Source organism: Antennarius striatus, chromosome 16 (assembly GCF_040054535.1).
Source record: "Antennarius striatus isolate MH-2024 chromosome 16, ASM4005453v1, whole genome shotgun sequence".
Lineage (NCBI taxonomy): Eukaryota > Metazoa > Chordata > Actinopteri > Lophiiformes > Antennariidae > Antennarius > Antennarius striatus.
In genome coordinates this window covers 15,055,334-15,077,769 of record NC_090791.1, presented here as the reverse complement: position 1 = coordinate 15,077,769, position 22,436 = coordinate 15,055,334, and the positions used below count along the sequence as shown (strand labels likewise).

The window sequence follows — 22,436 nt, the reverse complement described above, 5'->3', positions numbered from 1 at the left end:
ATCCTGGTCACTCCCAAAGAGAACCTCAGCATCTTCATGCTGCTACCTCCATCTCTGCTACCTCCATCTCTGCTACCTTCATCTCTGCTACCTTCCAGCTCTGCCTCCTGTCTTTTCTTCAGTGACACTGTCTCTAGAACAAACATCATAGTCCATGGAGATTCCTGTCTAACCCTGTCTGTCAGCCTGTCCACCACCATAGCGAACAAGAATGGGCTCAGAGCTGATCCCTGATGCAGTCCCACCTCCACTTTGAAATGGCGACAATGCAGTACTGCACATGAGAAAAAAAAAAGTCAATGTTTTAATTTTATTTCTTTATTCCAGATGAAAATAAATATCAAAGGAATGCTGTTCAAGTGTCAAGTTGTGGATTTGATATTTTACAGACATCTTGCAGGTTGTTACACAACGCTGAGCAAAATGAGCATCAGCTACGGCACATTGTTTTAGTAGCTGTCAGGTCCATGGACACATGGATGATATACAGCTCTACAGTTTGGCCCCTAACCCCAGCCTCTCCACCTGGATTGTTAAGGAGGCAGCTGCTGGGGCATCAACAAGCCAGAACAGCTCTCCATTAGTCGGGACAACAAGGGCCGCTGGGAAAGCTGGACCCTTTCTGCCCTCCAGCACTTCCTGCAAGAAGAAGGTCACTCTGTTACAATAAAATAATCAACATATATAACTCTGGAAGGACTTTCTTATTTTTCTTATTGATTAGATATATGTGCTTTATAGAAAATAACTACAGTAATTTAATTTATCTTTCAATTGTTTTTTTCTTTCCTATTTCAAATATCTCATATTAAACTACTTCTAAGTTCAATAAAAATGTTGTTACCTTCAGAACAGGTGCTTTACTTCCTCCTGTTGAGACAAAAGTCACACAGCGTGCAGAATTCACCACTGGAAGTGTCATAGTTACACGCTGTGGTGGTGGTTTGGGAGAATCATCGATAGGAGCTACAATTTTCTGGGTTTCCTGAAAATGGAGTACATCCATACACAAACAGTTATCATGTGCAATGCACACCGTACTGATAAATAACAAGGAAATAAAGATGAACCAACACCCGATGAAATATGAACCAGACTGCATCGCAGGCACAGAGGAAGGGATGTAAGTAAAAAAAACCACAAATAGTATGTTCTTAAATCAAATCCTACCAATATTTCACACACAGAGGAGAGGGTAACTCAATGAGATAAGAACAAGTGTGTGATTGTGCGTGTATCTTACTGCCCTCACCTCCAACAGTGGATGTTCTGGGAAGAGGGAGCAGGTGTGTCCATCCGGCCCCATACCCAGCAGTAACAGGTCAAACACGGGGAAATCATCCTCCGGGATGGCCTACGCTTTGATAATATACAAAAACGTTTTTGCAAATATTGTGTAAAGCAATCCAAACTAAAAGACTTCATTTCTGTGAAATTAAAAGCAGCAATAATCACAGAACATGTTGCACCTCTTTCAGTTTGCGTGCATAATCCTCAGCACACGCCTTCACCGGCAGAGAGGAGTCGATCGCCAAGATTCCACTCTCAGGGATGTTCACCTTGGAAAACAACTTGTTCTGGAAAAGAAAAAGCACTTTTCCATTTAGTAAGCGCCAACAAAAAACACACATCAATGCAGAACTGACAGACACAGGTCTGAACAGGTACCTTGTATTGACCATAAGTGCTTTCAGGATGATCAACAGGAACCAGGCGCTCGTCGCAGAAGCCGACCACCCACCGGCTGCAGTCCAGGTCCGGCGGGACGAGCAGCTCTCTGCTCAGCATCGACACCAGGCTTCCTCCGCTGAGCCCCAACGTGAACCTGCCCCGGGACGCGATGGCTCTGTCCGCCCGGGATCGCACCAGATCTGCCAGCGTGGGGCCCAGATCCTCCGAGGAGGGAAACACCGCGACTCTCCGACCAGCCATAAAGAGAGAACTAGGAAGAAACGGAAGAAGGAAGTCAAACAACCCAACACCTTTGTGCAAGTCATGGTGACACGTGTATGTTAGTAACACCCTACTGTAACACCGTGACTGTAACCCCTAACAAGCCTGGCTATTTCTGCAAAACTTTACAATCGAGAATGTCAGAAATATGAGATGAAATACGACGTTATTTTCTAAACATGTTGGCCAGAATATGCATGTACAGTCAGGTCCAACCGAGAACTCCTCCATAACTGGCTTCACTTACTGGACTGAATTATCAAAAGCAGATTTTCATGTGGATGATTTTCAGTCGGCAAAAATGAAATTCGACTCACTACTTCCTGGATCGAGTCGTCATCAGCCAATCACATTCTCTTGTTTAGACCGCAATGCATTCTGGTCATTGTCAGTCATAGAAATTAGACGCGTGAACGATGCGAGTTGAAAACATGCAGCCAGCAAATTGTTTTAAGTAAAAGTGGAAACATTTCACAGAAGTATAGAAGAGCGAGTAAACTACGGAAGCCGTCACGTTCAAGCGGAGCTGTACTTCCTACTCCTAGCCGGTAGGCGGCGACAATTCGTTCAAATCCCCCACCTGAATTTCAAGAAGACGCTCCTGTGTTTTAGGGGGCATGCTCACACGACGTTTCCTGTGCAATACTGTAACTTCCTTTAACATAAACATCTGAAGGCTGTCTCTGTCTACATCACATGCTCGGAGAACATTTAAAACAATGTCGGCAGTTTTCTCCTTCCAGACGCAGCTCGTCTCCATCATGGACGCGCTGTCTAAAGCGGCTGTAATGGAAATAAGCAAGCTGGTCGAGATCGAGTCGAAGATGCTGAAAATAGAGATAACTCGAGGGCGGAACGAAATTGCATCTCTTACAGAGAAACTGCAGCTGATGGAGAAATTGCTTTATATTGCTCAGGGGAGCAGGCAGGGCGCGTCAGGCGCAGCGCGCTCAGCGGCGAGGGGCGGCTCAGAGGACGGGGTGTTAGACCTCAACAGGACAAGACATGCCTCCAAAAGGTAGGACTGCTGATTCCTGCAGGCGTTTAGTGTGTCTGTATTGCTGTGCCACCATAAATACATCTTTGTCAGCTAATCTAAGTTTATTGCGTCCTAGTGAGAGCCCATGGGAAAACATAACTTCATCCACAGAGAGGAGCAGCTTGCGTCTGGGTGAAGGGACTGAAGTGAGTCTTTAAATCATATTATTACAGTCACACTGTTGTCACCATACACTGTGTTTTTCATTTGGAACAAGCGATAATGATAAATTTATTTTTCATCAGGTCCCAAATCAACAAAAAGAGCAAAAGAGCAACGTGATAGTTGTTAAAGAAGAGCCATCAGAGGATGACAGTGGACACACGGAACAGGACAGGTTAAGTGCAAACGGTGAGTATTTAATGAACGTTTTGTTCCTTGGCTTCCCATGATTTTCACTTTGCCGAAATCCTCTGAATATTTTATTTATATTATGATTTGTAGATGGTGAAATCCTCAAATTCCTTACATTTGCACGTTGAGGTGTTTTTCGAAGATATGCTGACACAAAATTCAGAAGAAACCACAAAAAATGTTGAAGTCTATTTGATACAGCTTAAGAAATATTGTCTTTGAACTATTTCGGTTTAGTGAATGTGAAAGAGGATTAGGAAGTCACCAAGGTAATGTCACACTTTACTGACAACCCCCTTTTTTTTTTACACGTTTTTTTAATTTTAAATATTTTTCTATGTGGTGTATATGCTGTTAATAACCTTTTTAGGCCGATATGTTATTACTTAGTTATATTTATCTATCTATTAATACTTTTGAAGCATTGTATGAGGGAGCTTGTGACAAGAATTTCAATCCCCGCGACAGCTCTATGTGATTGTTTTACACGTGACAATAAAGCATTGATTGATTGGATTGATTATTATTTTTTCAGAACTTGTATTCTTAAGTCTCAAAACTCAAAGCAGCAGCATTTGAGGTCTAAAGAATAACTTAAATGTGAACCCAGTGAGAGTGAAGTCAAATTTAACATGGTCATGTCCTGTCAACAGGAAAGGAAGAGGTCAAAGGTACTCAGAAGAGTCCTGAAGTAACGCAGCATCCGTACGCCATCACAGAGCGTCAGCAGCCTGTGTTTCCTGACAGCTTTGTTATCCTCAGCACCCAGTCATCTCTCAGTGGACCAGGGGGGAGACAAACACACTGGAACCCACAGCTTTCATCATTACATACCAACCCAGAGGCAGGGAAAAGCTCGTCCCAAAATGCTGCCTCACAAAACCTAAGTGCACTTAGGAATATGAAGCTTCACAACTTAAGGAACTCAGCTACCAAGAGATTTGGCTGCTTGCAGTGCGGCAAGAGCTTCAGATGTTTTAGCCAGCTGGAAATACACCAAAGAAGTCACACTGGGGAGAAACCGTTCAGGTGTACACTTTGTGGGAAGAGATATGCACAAAAAGGGCATCTGTACACACATCAGCGCACACACACTGGAGAGAAGCCGTACCGCTGCCCTGTTTGTGGAAAGGGTTTCATTCAGAAATGCACTCTTGATATGCATCAGCGCACACACACAGGAGAAAAACCTTTTGTTTGTATCAAATGTGGCAAAGGCTTTACAAAAAACTGTAATCTGAAAAAGCACCTAGCAGTTCATCTAGATCCTAGTCTAAACATGTACAGTAGTGAGATTACTGCACCCACATTTAGTGGGACTTTCATAAATGGAACCACCTAAACAACCAGTAAAGGAAGTTTCTCCTGTTTAACTGAAAGAATTTGTGGGAAATAAAGTTCTTTTAGGATTATTTTCATTTGAGCCAATCCCCTTTCCAAAATGTCCAAGCTCAATGTGATACAAAATGTTTTGTGCTTTCTGACAACTGATCTATTAAATAATCTTGTGTTAATGATATTTGTCAAAACTGATTACATAAAAAGAACCTCATATGTGTGAGTGTCAGCATGTGGGTTTGTCTTTCATTTAGCCCCACAATGACCTGGCGTTTACCCAGGGTATACCCCACCTATTGCCTGTAGCCAGTTGGTATAGGCTCCCACAGACCTATAGATGAGACCATTTCAATTTTCTCATCTGCAAGGAAGTGGATGGATGGATAATTAAAGAAGCTTCTAAATCAGTGGGCAGTCAAATAACATGAAGAAAGTCCTCCTGAATGTGACACCGCATCAGGAACTGATCAGCTGCCTCAGCAAAAGCTTTTTTAGGAATATAAATGAGACCGACTTTTGAGTCCATGTTTAGAATCATAGATCTTGTGAAAGGTACAGAAATACAGGAGAAAAGTGATCTCAGAACAAGATTTTTTTGTTCTCTGCTCCTTTAATAACAGTATTTCTCCAGACAAAACGAGGGTAATAATTATTTTATAATAAAACACTAAAATAAAAGTATTTTGAGTCATTGGATTGTAACTGCATTGACAAACTTATTCTGTGACAATTTTTATTTTGCTTGTTAAATATTTAAGATATTTATATTTGATGAAACCTAAGTCTTAAAAAATTTTGTATTTCAATATTATTCATGTATTAGACTCGTTACGCTACGTGTGTTTCTGACTGCGAATCATTTTGAACCATAAATATTGTGTTGTAGTTTCTTGGACAGTAGAGGGCGCTAGATATTCATTCATTTTCAATGTCTGCTCTATCCGCTGTCGCGGGTCGTGAGGTGCTGGAGCCTATCCCAGCTGGCTGGGGGTGTGGGGCAGGGTACACTCCGGGTGCAACGCCAGTGCACCCACCCACTGAAAGGCATAATTCAAATTTACAGGCAGAGGAGTTTGAGTCTGCTTGGAGAATTAAGGAACGGTAGAGCCACCAAAAATATAAAAGAAACCATGTCAACAAGAGTAAATCTTTATCACAAAGAGTTTGAAGTGAATTAATACTAAAGCGATACTGTCTGACTTCATCTTTGTCACGCAGTATCAGCTTTCAGAGAACATATAAGATATGGACAATATGAAGGTGGATGAAATCAGGAGAGGTAACTGTTGGGTCTTTCACCAGGGTTTGTCACAGAATGGCTGTTCCTTTGAAAATGTGGGTGAAGCGAAGGTGGAAGAAATCGAATACAGCAAGTGGAAAATTTATAGAAACTATTTGGCCTTGTTTACTTTTAAAACTCATTCTCTGAATTAAGTGGTGAAGCCAAAGAAGACAGACATCAGTTTGTGACAGATGCTTTTGACAGAGATAACATGAGGCTTGAAGGAGCTTCACAAGAGGCAGGAGCTGGAAATGCATGAGTAGGAGAGAGACGGTGAAGAGGATCACTTTTCTGTTAGCATTGTCTTGGTCCATTTGTTCCAAATAATTTACACCTACTAATTTATTCCAGCAAAAAAAGTGCTGGCTGTTATCTGATCACAAACAACTTGATTTTTCCATGCTTGATCACCACAACAGGATAGTAACACACAAGCTGCAGGAAGCCTAGGCTCTCTAAGCTGACTGTTTCCAGGCTATCACACAAACTGTGATCTATCACATTGCCGTCCAACTCACTATGTGAGGCTCCATCAACAGCACACGTGACCTGACATAGGTTTGAATATTGATGTACAACATGGCTGAGTATATTCATAGTGTTGATGTTGAATGTGATGTGAATTTCTTCATCCATTCAACCATTTGCATTGTCACTGACTTCAATCTTAGCAAACTAATGGTTAATTATTTAATCATCAGAAACAAGATCTAAACCCCCCCCCCCCCAAAAAAAAATAGTCACGCATATTCATCAAAAAAGAAACCATATATATATATATATATATATATATATATATATATATATATTATACCACCTATTTTAAAATACGGTGTTATATTTGAAACTATATATATATATATATATATATATATATATATATATATATATATATATATATATATATATATATATATATAGTTTCAAATATAATACCGTATATTAAAATAGGTGGTACATCTCTACACGGATCGTCTATAGCTATATATTTAAATAAATAAATTATATATATATATATATATATATATAGCTATAGACGATCAGTGTAGAGATAGATGTACTACCTATTTTAAAATACGGTATTATTTTTCAAACTAGGCTGAAAATATGAGTGGGGTCCTTTAAATCCCTGGAGGACAGGCGTATTTACGGACACACTGAACCGACAATTATGGTCAGGAAAATATCCCGGTGGGCGTGTCCTGGGTTCAGTGGGCGTGTCCTACAGTGTGTTGTAGACGCCAGTTTGCAGCAAGGCCGATCTCCCACAATCCTTTGCGGCCCAGCTACATCGCATCTATATTAAAAAGCACCCCATTTTCGCAAGGGATTGACTATTTTTTTCCTTTGAAAACTGAGCGTTCCCCGTCGAGATGATGTGCGACACGACCAACCGAAACTTCCGCCTGCAGTTAGCCACCATCCTGGACAAGCTAACGAAGGCGGCTCTGGTGGAAATAGGCAATCTGGCAGACGAATGCTCCTCCGTCCTTCACACCGAGCTGTCCCTCCACAAGACGGAGAACGAGGCGCTGAAGAAGAAGTGCTACTCGCTGGAGGTCCAGCTGAGAGCCGCCAGGGAGGCGCAGACCTACCCGGGTCACGTCACCGGCGTGGAGCACCGACACCCCGCAGGTCAGGATGGTCACCTCGCTCCGCCGTCCGCCCGGCCTGTCACTCTGTCCGGGTTCACCCCAGCAGGTCAGACGGGGTGTTAATACGACAGACCGGAGCAGGCTGATCAGCTGTGGTGTAGACTACAGCTGATCCTCATTACATTAGTGATTTCACTGAGTGTTGGTCATAAAGCTTCCCTTTGTCGAGGTTGTAGAAGGTCATGGTGTCCTATCTGCTTGTTATTCCAGAACAACAGCAGTCTGCTCTGGCTATCGATGGAGTTTTTGGAAAGGACTGGTGCATGGATCTGTGGAAAGAGGAGAAACACTCATCTCAGCGTAAACCTCAGGTGGCGACCGCTATGACCAGCATGGCAACACAGGTGAGTCGGTCATCTCTGCTCTTTCACCCATTCAGACCCACTCCCCTTTTCCCCCGTGACGGGCGATGACTGAACGATCCTGTCTGTCTTTGGTAGGCCGTCGATTTACTGGAGCGAGAATCTGATCTCATCTTTGTCAAGGAGGAGACATACGACGATCACCCCATCGGTCAACAGATGAGGCTGACCGAAGACAGGAAGAGTACGTTTGAATCGATAAAACCAAACCAGACAATAATATCCTTAGAAATATCTGTGATTTAATCTCATTTATTCTCATTTGACAGTTGTTGGAATTTTTGAGGAGGAGACCATGCTTCATAGATCTGTTGATGAGCTGCAGCTTCAATCGGGGGAATTGAACAACTTTCCCATGACGGCTCACAGTCAGACACTACTGCGCGCACAGTCGACTCTTATGGACAAGTTAATAGATGACGCAGCGATGAGCATTTTGACCGATAACGCAAATCCTCTTTCAGCTGCAACAGAATATTCTGACTATACCAACAATATCAACACAAATGCAACGAAAGAACTCAATATTCAGCCAAAAGCTGTGAAACCGACAAAACGCTTTCAGTGTTTATTCTGTGGGAAGCTATTTAACTATTTGAGTAGTCTAAAAGTCCACATCAGGCGTCATTCTGGTGAGAAGCCTTTCAGCTGCACAGTTTGCGGTAAAAGGTTTGCACAGAAAACATACTTGAAACTGCACCAGCGTGTGCACTCCGGGGAGAAGCCTTACAGTTGTCCAGACTGTGGCAAAAGTTTTTCTCAGAAAAGCTCTCTGAACATACATCTTCGAACACACACCGGTGAAAAGCCTTATAGCTGTGTGGATTGTGGGAAATGTTATGCGTATAAGTATGGCTTAAATCACCATCAGTGTTTCTCTTGACTTCCCCAAAATTCTACTCTGATCGCAGCCTGTGTATCTACTAAAGTGCTCCCTGTATTGCTCAAAGTGGTTGAACATGTGCCAAAATATTTATATGCAACACAGTATGAATAGGAAAAATGTAAATTTATTACCATCTTTATCAAATCTTACCGTCCATGTGACAGTTGTGTTTTAATGCTAAGAGATATACCATTTAATGGTCAGGTTAAGGCAAATTCCACTGTACAAATGTTGCTACCCTTAAAAACTACCTCTTCACAATGTAGAACCTTTAAAGTAACAACTCTTTACTTCATTGGTTATGTCTTGTTGTTGCTTTCTATTAGTAATGCCTCATTTCTCTGTTTAACTTGACAGAGTGAGTCAGCTGGTTTGTTTACCAATGATTAAGAAGACATGTTTCAGTCATATAGTATTTAAATGAATTAAAATTCTTCAGGTTTAACTATTAATAAAAGCAAACTGTGAGAAACACTGTGAAGTCAAGCCAAACTTGTGTTTTTATCTGAATGTTAGCCGTCTTTGTCAAAAAACTTTTTCTTTATTGAACTGTCATCCTGAACAGACCACACCAACTGAGTCTTCCCTGCCGAAGAATCTCCGCTCGTCCTTCCAAACCTGCATGTCCCTGACAGAACCCCGTCCAGACTAACCTTTGTAGTGCTAAATATGTAGGGCTAACATTGATCAAGATGATTTAATGTAATGTCTAGTTTTGACAAAGTGATTCCTAACGTAACGAGAAACATTTGAGCAAATAAAATTTTAACCATGAGAACTTTTATTTGCTTTACTGTAAACACAAAAAAGGTTTAGAACACTGAATTGCTACAAGATTGACTGGCAAAATAAGAGCATTTAACATTTTTTAACATACAATACAGCAGCACGGTGGTGCACTCCGTACACCGCCTCACAGTAAAATAATTTCGGGTTCGAGTTCTTCTCTGTGTGGAGTTTGTATGTTCTCCCTGTGGGTTCTCTCTGGCTTTCTCCCACTTCTAAGAAGCTTAGGTGGATTGATTGGTCCAAGTTGCCCTTGGATGTGAGTGCATGAGTGGTTGTTTGCCTTCCATGTGGTTCTGGAGTGTACTGGTGTTGTGCTCTGAGTGTCCCTCGCCTCTCACTCAAGTCAGCAGGGTTAGGCTCCAGCAACCCCGAGTTGCCATGCAGCGGAACATGCGGTAGAAACTGAATGAATGGACAATACTACAACTGGTTTATACACAACATTGATTTCTTTTACAAGAATTTGAGAATACATAAAAATTAAAGATAACATCACTACTATTCCTTTTCACCTACAGGTACTTAGACTACCATTCATACAAATGTGTGAGAGATTTCATAGCAATGACTTCTCTGCTACAACCTCCCGATATCTGTGTGCCATTAAATGATGGTTGAGGTTGACCTTCTGTGTGAAGGTCTTCCCACATCGAACACAGCGGAACGGTCTCTCTCCAGTATGGATACGTAGATGACATTTCAGATTGCCTTTCTGGGTGAACCCTTTCCCACATAAGCCACACCTGTAGGGCTTTTCTCCTGTGTGGACAACATAGTGAATGCGCAGAGCCGATTGGTTTGCAAAGGTCTTCCCACACAGCTCACACGACCTGCTGATACTCTTTTTGGGGACTGGCGGCACACAAGTATGTGAGATCATCTTTTCCCTCTTTGGGAAATACTGCTTACAAATATTACAAAAGGTAGACCTGTGTGATTTCATATGATGTGTTAGAGTCCCCCTGTGGAAGAATGACCTGCTACATATAGAACAAGTAAATTTGTCTCTGTTTGGATCTTGGGAAGTTTCTTGTGAACCTTTATCCTGAGCAGAACTATTTTGGCAGATGTCAGAAGGTAATGTTTGCTGCTCATTGTGGCCAGACCCACATGTATCATTCATTAAAGGCTCCTGCTGACTTTCTTCAACAAACTGTACATCATCATCGTCATCCTCTTCAATTGGAACCATATAAGTAGTGAAGGCCTCTTCAGTGTCATTGATGGACAGCAGATGCACAGACGGGTCTTCAGTGACACATACAGACAAAATCTGTTCTTCATCCTGATCGAATGACATGCTGAAAGTGTTGTTAGTCTGGTACCCAATAGACAGTTGTGGTTCTGTAGACAGGATTTCTTCATGTTCTGTTTTGGAAAAAAAACAAACAGAAAAAAGTATAAACTCATTTGCTGTGTGTATTCTCTCAACCTAGTGATCCTTCACTGTCTCACCTTCTGCATTCAGTGTTGCCTCCTGGCAGCTACCAGAGTCCACCGTCACTTCAGCTACAGCAGTGTGGTCAGGTAGCGGTGCTACGGACTTCTAAATAAGAACAGTTCAGATGTTAAACTGTAGTCTATTTTCTATGACAGAAATAATTTAAAGACTGAAGTGATTAGTTGCCAAAGGAATTCAAACAATAACAGAAAATTTCCATGGTTACAGCTTTGTATATGTGAGTTAATGGTTCTCCGTGAAAGCTTTGGAAAGGATTTTTTTTTTTTTTTGTGGATGTATACAATAATTGAACAAAACTAAAATTAAAATCTCATGACTAAGGGACTGGGATTGAGGATTGGTAATGAGGAATGGCCACAAATATACTGTAATGACCCTTTTTTAAATGAACGTGGTCTCCCTTTAAAAGCAGGCACACACATATTTATAGTCCAGAGATGTTTCAGGACATCTACACCCTGCAACTGCAATTACTGTACTTTTCAATGTTCAATAGATAATTTTGATTTTTTTTGGTAATTTTCCAATTTGTGCATTTAATTTCTTTTACCATTATTATTATTGACATGCACGTTTCTGTAACCTGTGAACCTTCCTCTTACTTCCTCAGGAGACTGTGGCGGGACTCGATCCAGGCTGTCTGGGTCTCTGTCTTTCCACAGATTCATACACCAATCTTTCCCAAAAATCCCGGCTATGGTGGGGGGTTGGGCCGCTGGTGGTGGTGGGGGTCAAACATAACATGCAAAAAATGTTTTAGCTGTAGAAGTAAACAAAGAAGCCATGCTGGTAGTTTTTTTTTTTAGTTCATTTCGTTTGATTGTGACCACGCAACGCACCATGAGCCTCCCCGTCTCTGCAGGCAGCGGTTTGGACCCCCACACTGCGGTTCGTCCTGCTCGTCTCGGGGGCGTCTCGCCTCGCAGCGGTGAGCTCACATTCCAGACTCCTGACTCTGTCCGCCAGGGTGGAATTAACCTCCAGGAGTCGAGACAATTCCAGCCGCAGCTTCCCGGAGTCCTCGTCCACCAGCTGGTAGACCTGACTCAGGACAGACCTGGTCATCGTCTCCATGATGGAGGCGAGCTGTAAGTGAAAGGTGAGGCGGCTCGACATCACCGGCGTGGAAGAAAAACCCCGCATAAACCAGAGGCACTGGACGGACTCCTGTGTGTAGCTTGTGATGCTAACCTCCGCCAAGCCGGACACCAATAGCGGTTGCAACCATGACGTATTTCCGGCGGATGTAACCGTCAGCTGCTTTGTTCCGGGTACGTTAGAGTAATCGAGACTGGTAAATGTTCTTAAACGCAGACTACTTTTTTTCTGGTATTTACGTAAATTTCGGTGGGGAGAATCTGGAACTACTCAGCTCCGAACATGAGCTCGGAAAAAGACTTTTCGCCTTTGACGCCGAACATCGTCAGAGCTCTGAATGACAAGCTGTACGAGAAGAGGAAAGTCGCCGCTCTGGAAATTGAGAAGCTGGTGCGGGAATTTGTTGCTCAGAATAATTCCACGCAGATCAGACACGTGATCCAGATCCTGGCCTCGGAGTTCGCGCTTTCCCAACACCCCCACAGCCGGAAAGGGGGTTTGATCGGACTGGCAGCCTGCTCCATCGCCCTGGGTAAGGACTCAGGTCTGTATCTGAAGGAGCTCATTGAACCCGTGCTCACATGTTTCAATGACGCAGACAGCCGCTTACGCTATTATGCATGTGAGGCCCTTTATAATATCGTCAAAGTGGCCAGAGGAGCAGTGTTGCCCCACTTCAACCTGCTGTTTGATGGTCTCAGTAAGCTGGCAGCAGATCCAGACCCCAATGTGAAAAGTGGATCTGAGCTCCTGGACAGACTGCTGAAGGACATTGTGACAGAGAGCAACAAGTTTGACCTAGTGGCTTTTGTCCCCCTCCTCAGAGAGAGAATCTACTCCAATAATCAATACGCTAGACAGTTCATCATTTCCTGGATTCATGTTCTTGAGTCCGTGCCAGACATAAACCTCTTAGACTACCTCCCTGAGATCCTGGATGGACTCTTCCAGATCCTAGGAGACAACAGCAAGGAGATCCGTAGGACGTGTGAGGTAGTCCTGGCAGAGTTTTTGAAGGAGATCAAGAAAACACCTTCCAGTGTGAAATTTGCTGAGATGGCCAATATACTTGTCATCCACTGTCAGGTAGCAGATGAAACAAAGCTCACAAACGATCTGATCCAGTTGACGGCAATGACCTGGATGCGAGAGTTTATCCAGCATGCAGGCAGGGTGATGCTCCCCTACTCCTCTGGAGTTCTTACTGCGGTGCTGCCTTGCCTTTCCTACGATGACAGAAAGAAGAATACAAAAGAAGCAGCCAGTGCCTGTAATCATAGTCTGATGAAACTGGTGACTCCTGAGGATGATGATGATGATGATGAGGATGAGGAGAAAGGTGGAAGTATAGGGACACCATCTAGGGAAGACAGCCAGCTGAAGACAGAGGCAGACAGTAGTGATATGCTAAATACGTCACAAGAATCTGTTGGTTTCAGTAACATCAGCTTCTTCACTCCAGCGAGTACAGACCGCCCTCAGGTGACCCTGGATTTGGACGGCATTGTTCAGGTGTTGGACCGCCACCTTCACGACTCCTCCACTGGCATGATGACTCGCATAGCCGTGCTCAAATGGGTCTATCACCTCTACATCAAGACACCACGCAAAATGTTCCGGCACACCGACAGTTTGTTTCCCATGCTGCTAAAAACTCTGTCTGACGAATCTGATGAAGTGATATTAAAAGATTTGGAGGTGTTAGCTGAGATAGCATCATCTCCTGCTGGCCAGTCAGACCAGTCTGACTCCTGTGACAACAGTGATGGCAAACTGGAGCTCCAGGTTCCAGAGAACATCAAGCCAGGACAGTCTCCGAGCGCTAGTTCCAAAGCATCGGACACGTCTCCTTCTACTCCGAGCATGAACTCGTATTTTTACAAGTTCATGATCAACCTGCTGAAGCGCTTCAGTTTGGAGAGGAAGCTTCTGGAGGTCAGAGGGGCGTTCATCATCAGGCAGCTCTGTTTGTTGCTTCACGCAGAAAACATCTTCCATTCTATGGCTGATATCTTGCTGAGGGAGGAGGACCTCAAATTTGCCTCCACCATGGTTCAAACTCTAAACACCATCCTGCTCACTTCAACTGAACTCTTCCAGTTACGCAACCAGCTGAAAGACCTACGTACTCAGGAGAGTTGTGCATTGTTCTGCTGCTTGTATCGCTCCTGGTGCCACAACCCTGTGGCCACCGTGTCGCTCTGTTTCCTCACACAGAACTATAAACACGCCTACGAGCTCATTCAGAAGTTTGGAGATCTGGAGGTGACTGTAGACTTCCTGATGGAGGTTGACAAGCTGGTACAGCTCATTGAAAGCCCAATTTTCACCTACCTGCGCCTGCAGCTCCTAGACGTGGAGAACAACCCTTACCTGATAAAAGCGCTGTACGGTCTGTTGATGCTGCTGCCACAGAGCCAAGCCTTCCAGCTTCTCTCCCACCGCTTGCGATGTGTCCCCAACCCAGAGCTCATGAGGACTGTGGATGAATCCAAGTACATGGAGTCCAAACAGCAGGTGGTCTCAAGACGTGCCTCTCACACGCAGATGGATTACCAAGAGCTGCTGCTGCATTTTGACCTCGTTCAGAGCAAACATCTGGAGATTCGACACCAGCGCTCCGGACGGGCCTCGGATTTCTCCGACAGGAAGTTTATGTGAAGTGATTGTGTCGTAGAAACCCAGGTCCATGAATACTGCAAGAGGACCAAGGAATATTATTAAGGACAAAACAATATATGTATTTATGTAGTTCTGAAAGAAAAGATGAAGGTACAAGTGAATCAAAATATTATTTGTTCAAATTATTGTATGTCGGAAACACTGGGTATGCACTGTCAAAAAACAACTGCTTTGTTTGCATAATAAGTTGGTAAGAGAAGTTTTTTTTTGTCACGTAAGAAACAAAACACTTTAAAGAAGAAAAGATTTTATACACGTCAGATATACATTTCCTTTTGTGATCTCTGCCCATGTTTGCTTGTCTGGAAATTATCCTTGAAAGTTGTCATCAGACATTGATGAAAATGTTTAGGGCTGACTGTCACACTGAAGAAGAGTTAATTACTGGGAACAGAATCTCGATCACGTTCCAGGTTCTTAAATTTTGTCAGTATCATGAAAAATAATAATATATTAATTCAAATGAAAATAGGCATGAAAAACTCATGATCTGGGATCCTTGGAATTAGAGTACATATTTGGAACGGGGTAATATGTACAAGTCCATGGCAGTGAAGGGGGTACAGATATTACTAAGTAAGTCAATCTTATACATGTCATGTATTTGCAAAATGAAATAAATTATTATAATTAATCATAAATTATATTGATTTCAAAAGCTAGGAGTAGGTTTCCAATTGAGGAATTAGTGGCAGTGCTTCATTTGGCATGATGCAGAAATGAGTAAAGATGACAAACCTCCAATAAGCAAATATCAGATCCAGACACAGCCTTGAAACTTTTTGTCATTTTGTTCAGGCTTTAGTGACAATGGTGTTGATGGAGGTCTGTGTGCTCATTTAAGTTGAAGAATGTACATTGATCCCATACGGGGTGATAATATAGTCACATCGTGAGGTTCCATCATGCTCTGCCAGCGCCTGAGATTTGTTAGAGCCACATGAAATGTCCAGCGTTTCAAGTTAATCTGATAAGCATTTAAGATTTAAATGGCCTATTAATCTCTGTGTGAACCACAGTGTTTTGTTGGATTATCAGGTGGAGAGGCATGGATAGGGTTGTCTTAAACTTATCAGTCAGAAAAGATGACAGTATTGACTGAGCTCAACTGAGATTTGAATTTGGGAAGTAATGGAGGATTTGATTCTATTTCCACCCTCCTCTTGTTTGTTGGTGGAGCCCCTTAGAATCTTTCCCTCATACCTTTCCAACTTATTTCCCTCCAGCTTTTCTTTCCATTCCATTTTTTTTTTACATTTCTTTGCTAGTAGGTATATTTCTGTGTACTGTTTCTGTCTGCTTAAAATATTTACACTTTTTTCAGTCTTGTGTGAAAATAAATAAACTGAATTATGTCATTACAACACACTTTTTTCCATATTCATTGTGTAGTTAGAAATAGAAATGTGGTTTGTGAATTTCCCAGTTTGGGATCAATAAAGTACATCTATCTAAATACAGTTTTGTAAAATAAGCCAATTATGTAGGTCAGTGGTGGAGCGAATACTTCACATTTGCTGCCCTGAGTTCAATCCCCGGCATCAACTGTCCTACGGGTGCAACAAGCCAGTGTGAACTGTAGGCCGGTCTGAGAGGGTTGCGGCAGGAGGGGCATCCAGCGTAAAAAACTTTGCCAAACAAATGGGAGCGTTCATCTAAAATGAAAAAAGGATGACACGCTGCGGTGACTCCTAACAGAACAAATGGAAAGGAAGTTCGAGGATGAAGCAGTAGGAGTAGATGGTAATGACCTTTTTCTTCCTTCCTGCTCTGGTAGTAATCTGTATTTCTGACATCATAGAACAGCTCTTTACTGCATAATTTAAGTAACGTTCGCTATCAAATCAGTGTAACTCTGGAATTGTTAATGCTTTTCTGTTAACTTTACTTGTAGGCTTTTCTTGTGATTAAGATATGAACTGTATAACAAAATGACCCCAAAATGACATCAATGTAATGATATGTTATTAAATCATATAAAGTGTGCTGCTACATGGCTTACATGCACAAAATTATCTTTCATGCCTCATGTTTTTCATCATACTTAGTCAAGTTGAAACTGATGAAGGTTTTTTCTGTCTGGAAATTGACCTCAAAACACTGTTATTTATGGGGAAACTAGAGCTGGTCCCTCCCATTTTATGTATGTTAAACAAGATACATGCGGTACATACAGAGGGAACATATGTGTTACTGCCGGCCAGACATTGCAGTGCTGTCTTGAATGTCTCAGATGGAGGATGATATCACTTATGAAGATGTGGAGGAGTCCTACTGTGCCGTTTGTGGCGAAATCTTCACGACTGCATTGGTCCTCTGCTGCATCGTATGTGATACAAGCTTTTGCGACTCATGTTTGGAGCAGTTCTGGATACAGCACAGAGGAAAAGAGTGTCCTCTCTGCGTTAAAGAGCACACTCACCTTCTGCATAAAACATGTGAAGCACATGAGGAGAGACTGCTTCTCTTTGCGGCTCATCCGGAGGCCGTCTGCACTGCATGCTGCAGACCAGCCCTGCATGTGCACCAAAAAGGCTGTCCCATTAATGAAGCATCAGTGTGTTGTAAGGTAAGATAAAAATGTATCATAAAAATAAAAATATTGGTTAGAGGTTAAGCAACCTCACAGATGTATCCTAGAATAAAATAGAGACCACGCTTATGTGATTAATAATAATCGACCTTTTCACAGAAGATAATTTTCCTCTGATCAGCAGATTTATGTTTTTAATTCAAATTCATCAATTCTGTGAATCATCTGAACATGTTGAGAACATTTTAGGGTTGATGGGAACCTTATTTTAATTGTTGAAAGAATAAAAATAAGGTATTTGATGAATATGAAACAAATTAGACTGACCAATGAGAATGCTCAAAGCATTTCATTTCACAAATTCATGGCGAGAGACTTCATTTAAGAGATGACGGCACGGCAAGCACACCAGAAGGGATCAAAGAGGAAGGCAGAACGTGCTGTAAAGGAGAGGAAGTTGTCAAACTAGAAGCACCAATGGTAGTAGGTATGGGTAGTGTAAATATGAATAAAACCTACAGCTAGAAAACTTTTTGAAGTTAAAAGAGAGATGTTGACTTCTCAGAAGCTTTCTCAGGAGAACAAGTGCAAAGTATTGAAGGAAAAGAGTGACTGAATGTATTTCCAAAATAAGTTAAGTTTTCATGAAATATGTTGGCTCTTTTTAAGTCTATGCATTTTGTTTATCTCATCAATTTCACATTCTGGGGGGCATGTGTGTGTATGTGTGTGTGTATGTGTGTGTGTGTGTTTGGCGGGGGTGTCAGCTGATAAAATATTTTCCATGTTGTCATCCCTGTCTTTTACATGATCTGGTAATGTACAACTTGTCATAGCAAACACAAAGACTTTACTTCTAACTTGCAGAGCAAAGCATTACAGTATTTCCCACACTATAAGGCGCACTGGACTATAAGGCGCACCCGCAACGAATTTCAAAACTGTTTTTTTCACATATAAGGCACACTGGATTATAAAACACACTGTTGGTTTTTGAGAAAATTAAAGGCTCCTGGGTTCGCCTTGTACTGTAAACACTATGAAAATACTATACTCCTGTCTTTTCCCAAATAATTTAAACTTCATTGTCCAGAAACCAATTTAGGTCAAATAAACAATAGTTTAACCACATTTAAAATTTACATACTTAAAGGAACATCTCTAATTGTTCAATGACTGCACACACAAACATGAGTAATTTGGTTGGGTTATTGTTTATACAGTATATTGTGTTTGTGTGTTTTTGTGTGTGTTAATGCAGTGTTGATGGTGTGAGGCCCCATATAAAGCCCGCAGCTGTGTGCTTTCATTTCCTGTTCTTTTCTCAGGAAACGTCACGTCGACCTCTCCCCTCACTAGGATTTGTCTTGCAGAGGCGTCTAAAGGAATGACATTCGGTAGCAGTGTTCTGTTTGTGGTGCACAGCGGCTTCATGGGAGATTTATAGTTGTCATCGTTTGCTATCAATATATTTGAACTGCAGACCCACATGCATTATTGTCCCCTTGTGTCTGAGCAAGACTTTATTGTTGAGACACAAAAGTTGTAAACATACAACATACAATTTCATTTTTATTTCGAATAAGTAATCTTATGTTGATCCTTAAAAACTGGCCAAAGTCAACTTGACTGTGAAGTGGAAATATTCCAGTGTTGAGCAGGATATTTTTTACCCACATAACTTCGATCCACATGGGCCACATAATCCTATTTATAACCTCACCCAAGTCTTATTTTGGACGCTGTGTCTCTTTGGGTTCTTTTATTACACTGTGACAGATTGTTTCGTCAGACATCTCAAATGGCTAAGAGGTGATTAAAGGTGATTAGGAAAATATTCCAATAAAAAAAAACAACTTCAATGAAAATACCCCAGTGTCACCATACAATAATGGTCATTCTGGGGTTATTTATGTTAGAGTTTGCTCTGACCTGATGCAGTCTCTGAAATGTGAAGCTAAATTGTTTCATTCTCAGGTGTGTTTATCTGACAACGTGTAATGTGCATGCTCAACACAAGGGAGTGTAAGACAAGATGCTTTTTGGGGCAAAGGTATTGACACTTATTCCTGGGGTTAAGATGAGGTTGCCCTGCAGAGTTGTGGGAGGAGACTCCACATCCTGCCCTGTCATCAAAACCTTGTCAAACAGAATGGTCACCCGACGCACTCATCTTGATGACCTTTCCTGTCTAATTTGTGGCCATACACTCAATCAACCAGTGGCGCTTACTTGCTGACACAGATTCTGTCAGGCTTGCCTGAAAGACAGCTGGGAGACACAAGGCAGTGGGGATTCACACTATTGTCCTTTGTGCTGGCGCCGTTCCTCCATGGATCAAATGCTGATGAGCTCTGTGCTGAACAGGTCCTGTGAGTCCAAAAGCAAGAATGGCTCAATTACTTGTAAGGAGCATGGAGAAAAGCTGACACTCTTCTGTTTGGAGGACTTGGAGCCATTGTGTGGTTTGTGTGGGAAAGCAGCAGCACACACTGGACACAGGCTCTATCCCATTGGGGAAGGTGTTCATGACTGTAAGGTAGGAAAAGGAGTTATGGATCGCTCACATCAGTCTTAAGACTAAACACACTGGAAGCAAATGTTTTTTATTTGAGCACATTGTTCAATATCAACTGCTTGAGAAATAAAAACCTCTTCCTGTGATTTACTGCTGATGATTATGGCTGGAATAAACACTGAAATAGTTTGTTTTAATAGACTAGTATGTAATGCTAATTAAAAATAAAGAAAAGTAAATGGAGAGATAAGTGAAATGAAATGTCAAACACGCTTAATAATTAGAGGACATGGAACCTTGAATATCAGTTTTATTTTAATGCAATGCATGTTTGCATTTTTTTCCCCACAGGTGTGGTCTTTGATTTTCTTGTGATATTTGTACTCCTTTCAGTCTGATATACTGATACTGTATGTATGAAGGTGTTTGGCTGAGTTCATTAACGCTCTAATAATAGTGTTATATTTTTGGTTTGCTGTTGCCGTTGGAGTCCCCAGAGGACTGAAATTCGACTCCCACCATTTCTGTGACATTATATTCATTCTACTCGTCTCAATCTAGTAATGTGAAGTGCATCTGGTTGCCATATTTTTCTCTACCCTGATTTCACAATGCACAAGCCTGATAAAACTTGCAGGCAGGACATTAAATCTTTTATAGATTTGTCCCAACTTAATGTGGGTACTATTGTGCATGAAATAGCACGCAGCAGCTGAAAGTCAGACATTGTTCTGTCTACTTAACCACCTGTCAGACTGACCTTGTTTTTATGTGATGTCACTGACTTTACAGGAGGAACTGAAGAGTGCACTGCTGCCTTTGAAAGAGAAGCTGCAGGTATACAAGAAGGCAAAAACAGTCTGTGAGGAAATGTCAGAACATGTCAAGGTATTGACAATATATTCTGTTAAACAATCAAGAGCCAGTGATTGAAAGTATTGATGTATGATCAATCATGTCTCTGTTCAGAACCAAGCAGAACACACGGAAACGCAGATAAAGGAGGAATTTGAGGCTCTTCGTGTTTTCCTGAATGAGCAGGAGGCTGCCAGAGTTTCTGCCTTAAAGGCTGAGAAAGATCAGAAGGATCAAATGATTAACCAGAAGATTCTGGAAATGAATAGTGAAATTACTTCTCTTTCCAACTCCATCAGAGTAGTGGAGCAGGAGATGCTATCTCCAGATGTCCCGTTCCTTCAGGTAGCTAACCACACTACTTAAGACATATTAAAAAATAAAGTTCATCCAGAAATGGGTCTCATATTCATTTGAACATTGTGAAAATTGTCTTCTTTATTTTCAGAATTATAAGGAAACAATAAGGAGGTAATAGTTATTGCCACCCTTTGGATTCCATTCATTTTATCATAAAATAGCAATTCAGGCATGGTTTTCAGTAACTAACAGCAGAAATATTTTTTTCAGAACCTGGAAAACATCTCCTGACCCACAGTTGATTTCTGGTGCTCTGATTGACGTAGCCAAGCACTTGGGCTCTCTGAAATTCAAAGTGTGGGAGAAGATGAAGAGGACAATTAAATACAGTGAGGCTCCTCAAATTAGTCACATGCGTTGACTAGCTTGCTTTCTAACCCTCCTTTTCCTGTCCAGGTCCTGTGATCATAGACCCTAACACAGCTGCTAGCTGCTTCAGCCTCTCTGAGGATCTCACAGTGGTGCGGAACAGCAACCAGATTTTCAAGCTGCCGGATAACCCAGAACGCTTCGACATCAGCGCTGAGATGCTGGCTGCAGAGAGCTATTCCTCTGGACGCCACAGCTGGGATGTTGAAGTGAAGGACAACACCTACTGGGTGGTAGGAGTAGCTAGCAAGTCCATAGAGAGGAAAGGCAAGCATGTACTGACGCCAGCAGAGGGATTCTGGACTATAAGGTTTCGTAATGGAGAGCACAAGGCCTGCACCGCGCCGTGGGAACCCCTGAACATGAACAAGCCTCCAGAAGTGATCCGAGTAGTTCTAGACATGGACAGAGGAAAGGTGACCTTCTACGACCCCACAGAGAGAACACCGCTCTACACCTTCACAGATATCATCGCACCAAGAACCTTCCCTTACTTTTGCACGGCTTGCAAAGAGCATCCACTGAAAATCCTGCCCTCGAGGATCTCCTTGTCCACGGACTATTAATTCACATTAACTGTCATTCAAAATCAAAAATATGAGGAGCTGCTTAGCTTGCAAGGATTATAAAAGTTTTGTTTGTTCAAGAGCTGAAAAAAGAGGAAAAGAATGGACTCAATTTCCAAGAAAGGAAACGGATAACATCTTTAATGAAGAATAGAAAGAGTTTTGAAACATTTTGAGTAACGACAAGTAAACCAACATGAGATGTGAAATTGTGAAAACTTATATAGCCTTTAACACCTGTGTATTACAGTGATAAAATTTGCACGTAAAATGACCATCACTGTGTGTGACGCATAACTTAAAATCATAACTGTGACTTCCACAATCTTTAGAGC

At 42.0% G+C, this 22,436-nt stretch overlaps 5 protein-coding genes across 6 annotated transcripts; 3 read left to right on the top strand and 2 right to left on the bottom strand.

The window, feature by feature from the left end:
- Nucleotides 1-308: 308 nt before the first annotated feature.
- Nucleotides 309-2,914, bottom strand: pgls (6-phosphogluconolactonase). Of its 2 annotated transcripts, none has more exons than XM_068336340.1 (6): nucleotides 2,828-2,914; nucleotides 1,669-1,942; nucleotides 1,470-1,577; nucleotides 1,253-1,354; nucleotides 845-985; nucleotides 309-639 (listed from the first exon to the last, which is right to left on the bottom strand). In XM_068336340.1, the coding sequence occupies exons 2-6, from the start codon at nucleotides 1,930-1,932 to the stop codon at nucleotides 493-495; spliced, it is 762 nt and encodes a 253-aa protein (XP_068192441.1). In that variant the 5' UTR covers nucleotides 1,933-1,942; nucleotides 2,828-2,914; the 3' UTR covers nucleotides 309-492. The 2 variants fall into 2 exon arrangements, with proteins under 2 accessions (XP_068192441.1, XP_068192440.1); XM_068336339.1 differs by lacking the exon at nucleotides 2,828-2,914 and adding an exon at nucleotides 2,201-2,258.
- Nucleotides 2,673-9,460, top strand: LOC137609364 (zinc finger protein ZFP2). The gene is made up of 8 exons (XM_068336348.1): nucleotides 2,673-2,971; nucleotides 3,069-3,138; nucleotides 3,238-3,343; nucleotides 4,000-4,674; nucleotides 7,326-7,601; nucleotides 7,832-7,965; nucleotides 8,062-8,167; nucleotides 8,253-9,460. Exons 1-8 carry the CDS (start codon nucleotides 2,673-2,675, stop codon nucleotides 8,864-8,866), a joined length of 2,280 nt encoding a protein of 759 aa, XP_068192449.1. The 3' UTR covers nucleotides 8,867-9,460.
- A 190-nt stretch (nucleotides 9,461-9,650) lies between these two features.
- Nucleotides 9,651-12,430, bottom strand: LOC137609357 (uncharacterized). The gene is made up of 4 exons (XM_068336338.1): nucleotides 11,960-12,430; nucleotides 11,723-11,835; nucleotides 11,114-11,204; nucleotides 9,651-11,026 (listed from the first exon to the last, which is right to left on the bottom strand). Exons 1-4 carry the CDS (start codon nucleotides 12,261-12,263, stop codon nucleotides 10,215-10,217), a joined length of 1,320 nt encoding a protein of 439 aa, XP_068192439.1. The 5' UTR covers nucleotides 12,264-12,430; the 3' UTR covers nucleotides 9,651-10,214.
- A 70-nt stretch (nucleotides 12,431-12,500) lies between these two features.
- vac14 (vac14 homolog (S. cerevisiae)) lies at nucleotides 12,501-16,835 on the top strand. The gene has a single exon (XM_068336337.1). It carries the CDS (start codon nucleotides 12,501-12,503, stop codon nucleotides 14,877-14,879), a length of 2,379 nt encoding a protein of 792 aa, XP_068192438.1. The 3' UTR covers nucleotides 14,880-16,835.
- A 2,813-nt stretch (nucleotides 16,836-19,648) lies between these two features.
- trim35-13 (tripartite motif containing 35-13) lies at nucleotides 19,649-22,102 on the top strand. The gene is made up of 6 exons (XM_068336445.1): nucleotides 19,649-19,972; nucleotides 20,744-20,839; nucleotides 20,921-21,151; nucleotides 21,255-21,277; nucleotides 21,377-21,495; nucleotides 21,563-22,102. The coding sequence occupies exons 1-6, from the start codon at nucleotides 19,766-19,768 to the stop codon at nucleotides 22,099-22,101; spliced, it is 1,215 nt and encodes a 404-aa protein (XP_068192546.1). The 5' UTR covers nucleotides 19,649-19,765; the 3' UTR covers nucleotide 22,102.
- The last annotated feature ends 334 nt before the right edge of the window (nucleotides 22,103-22,436 follow it).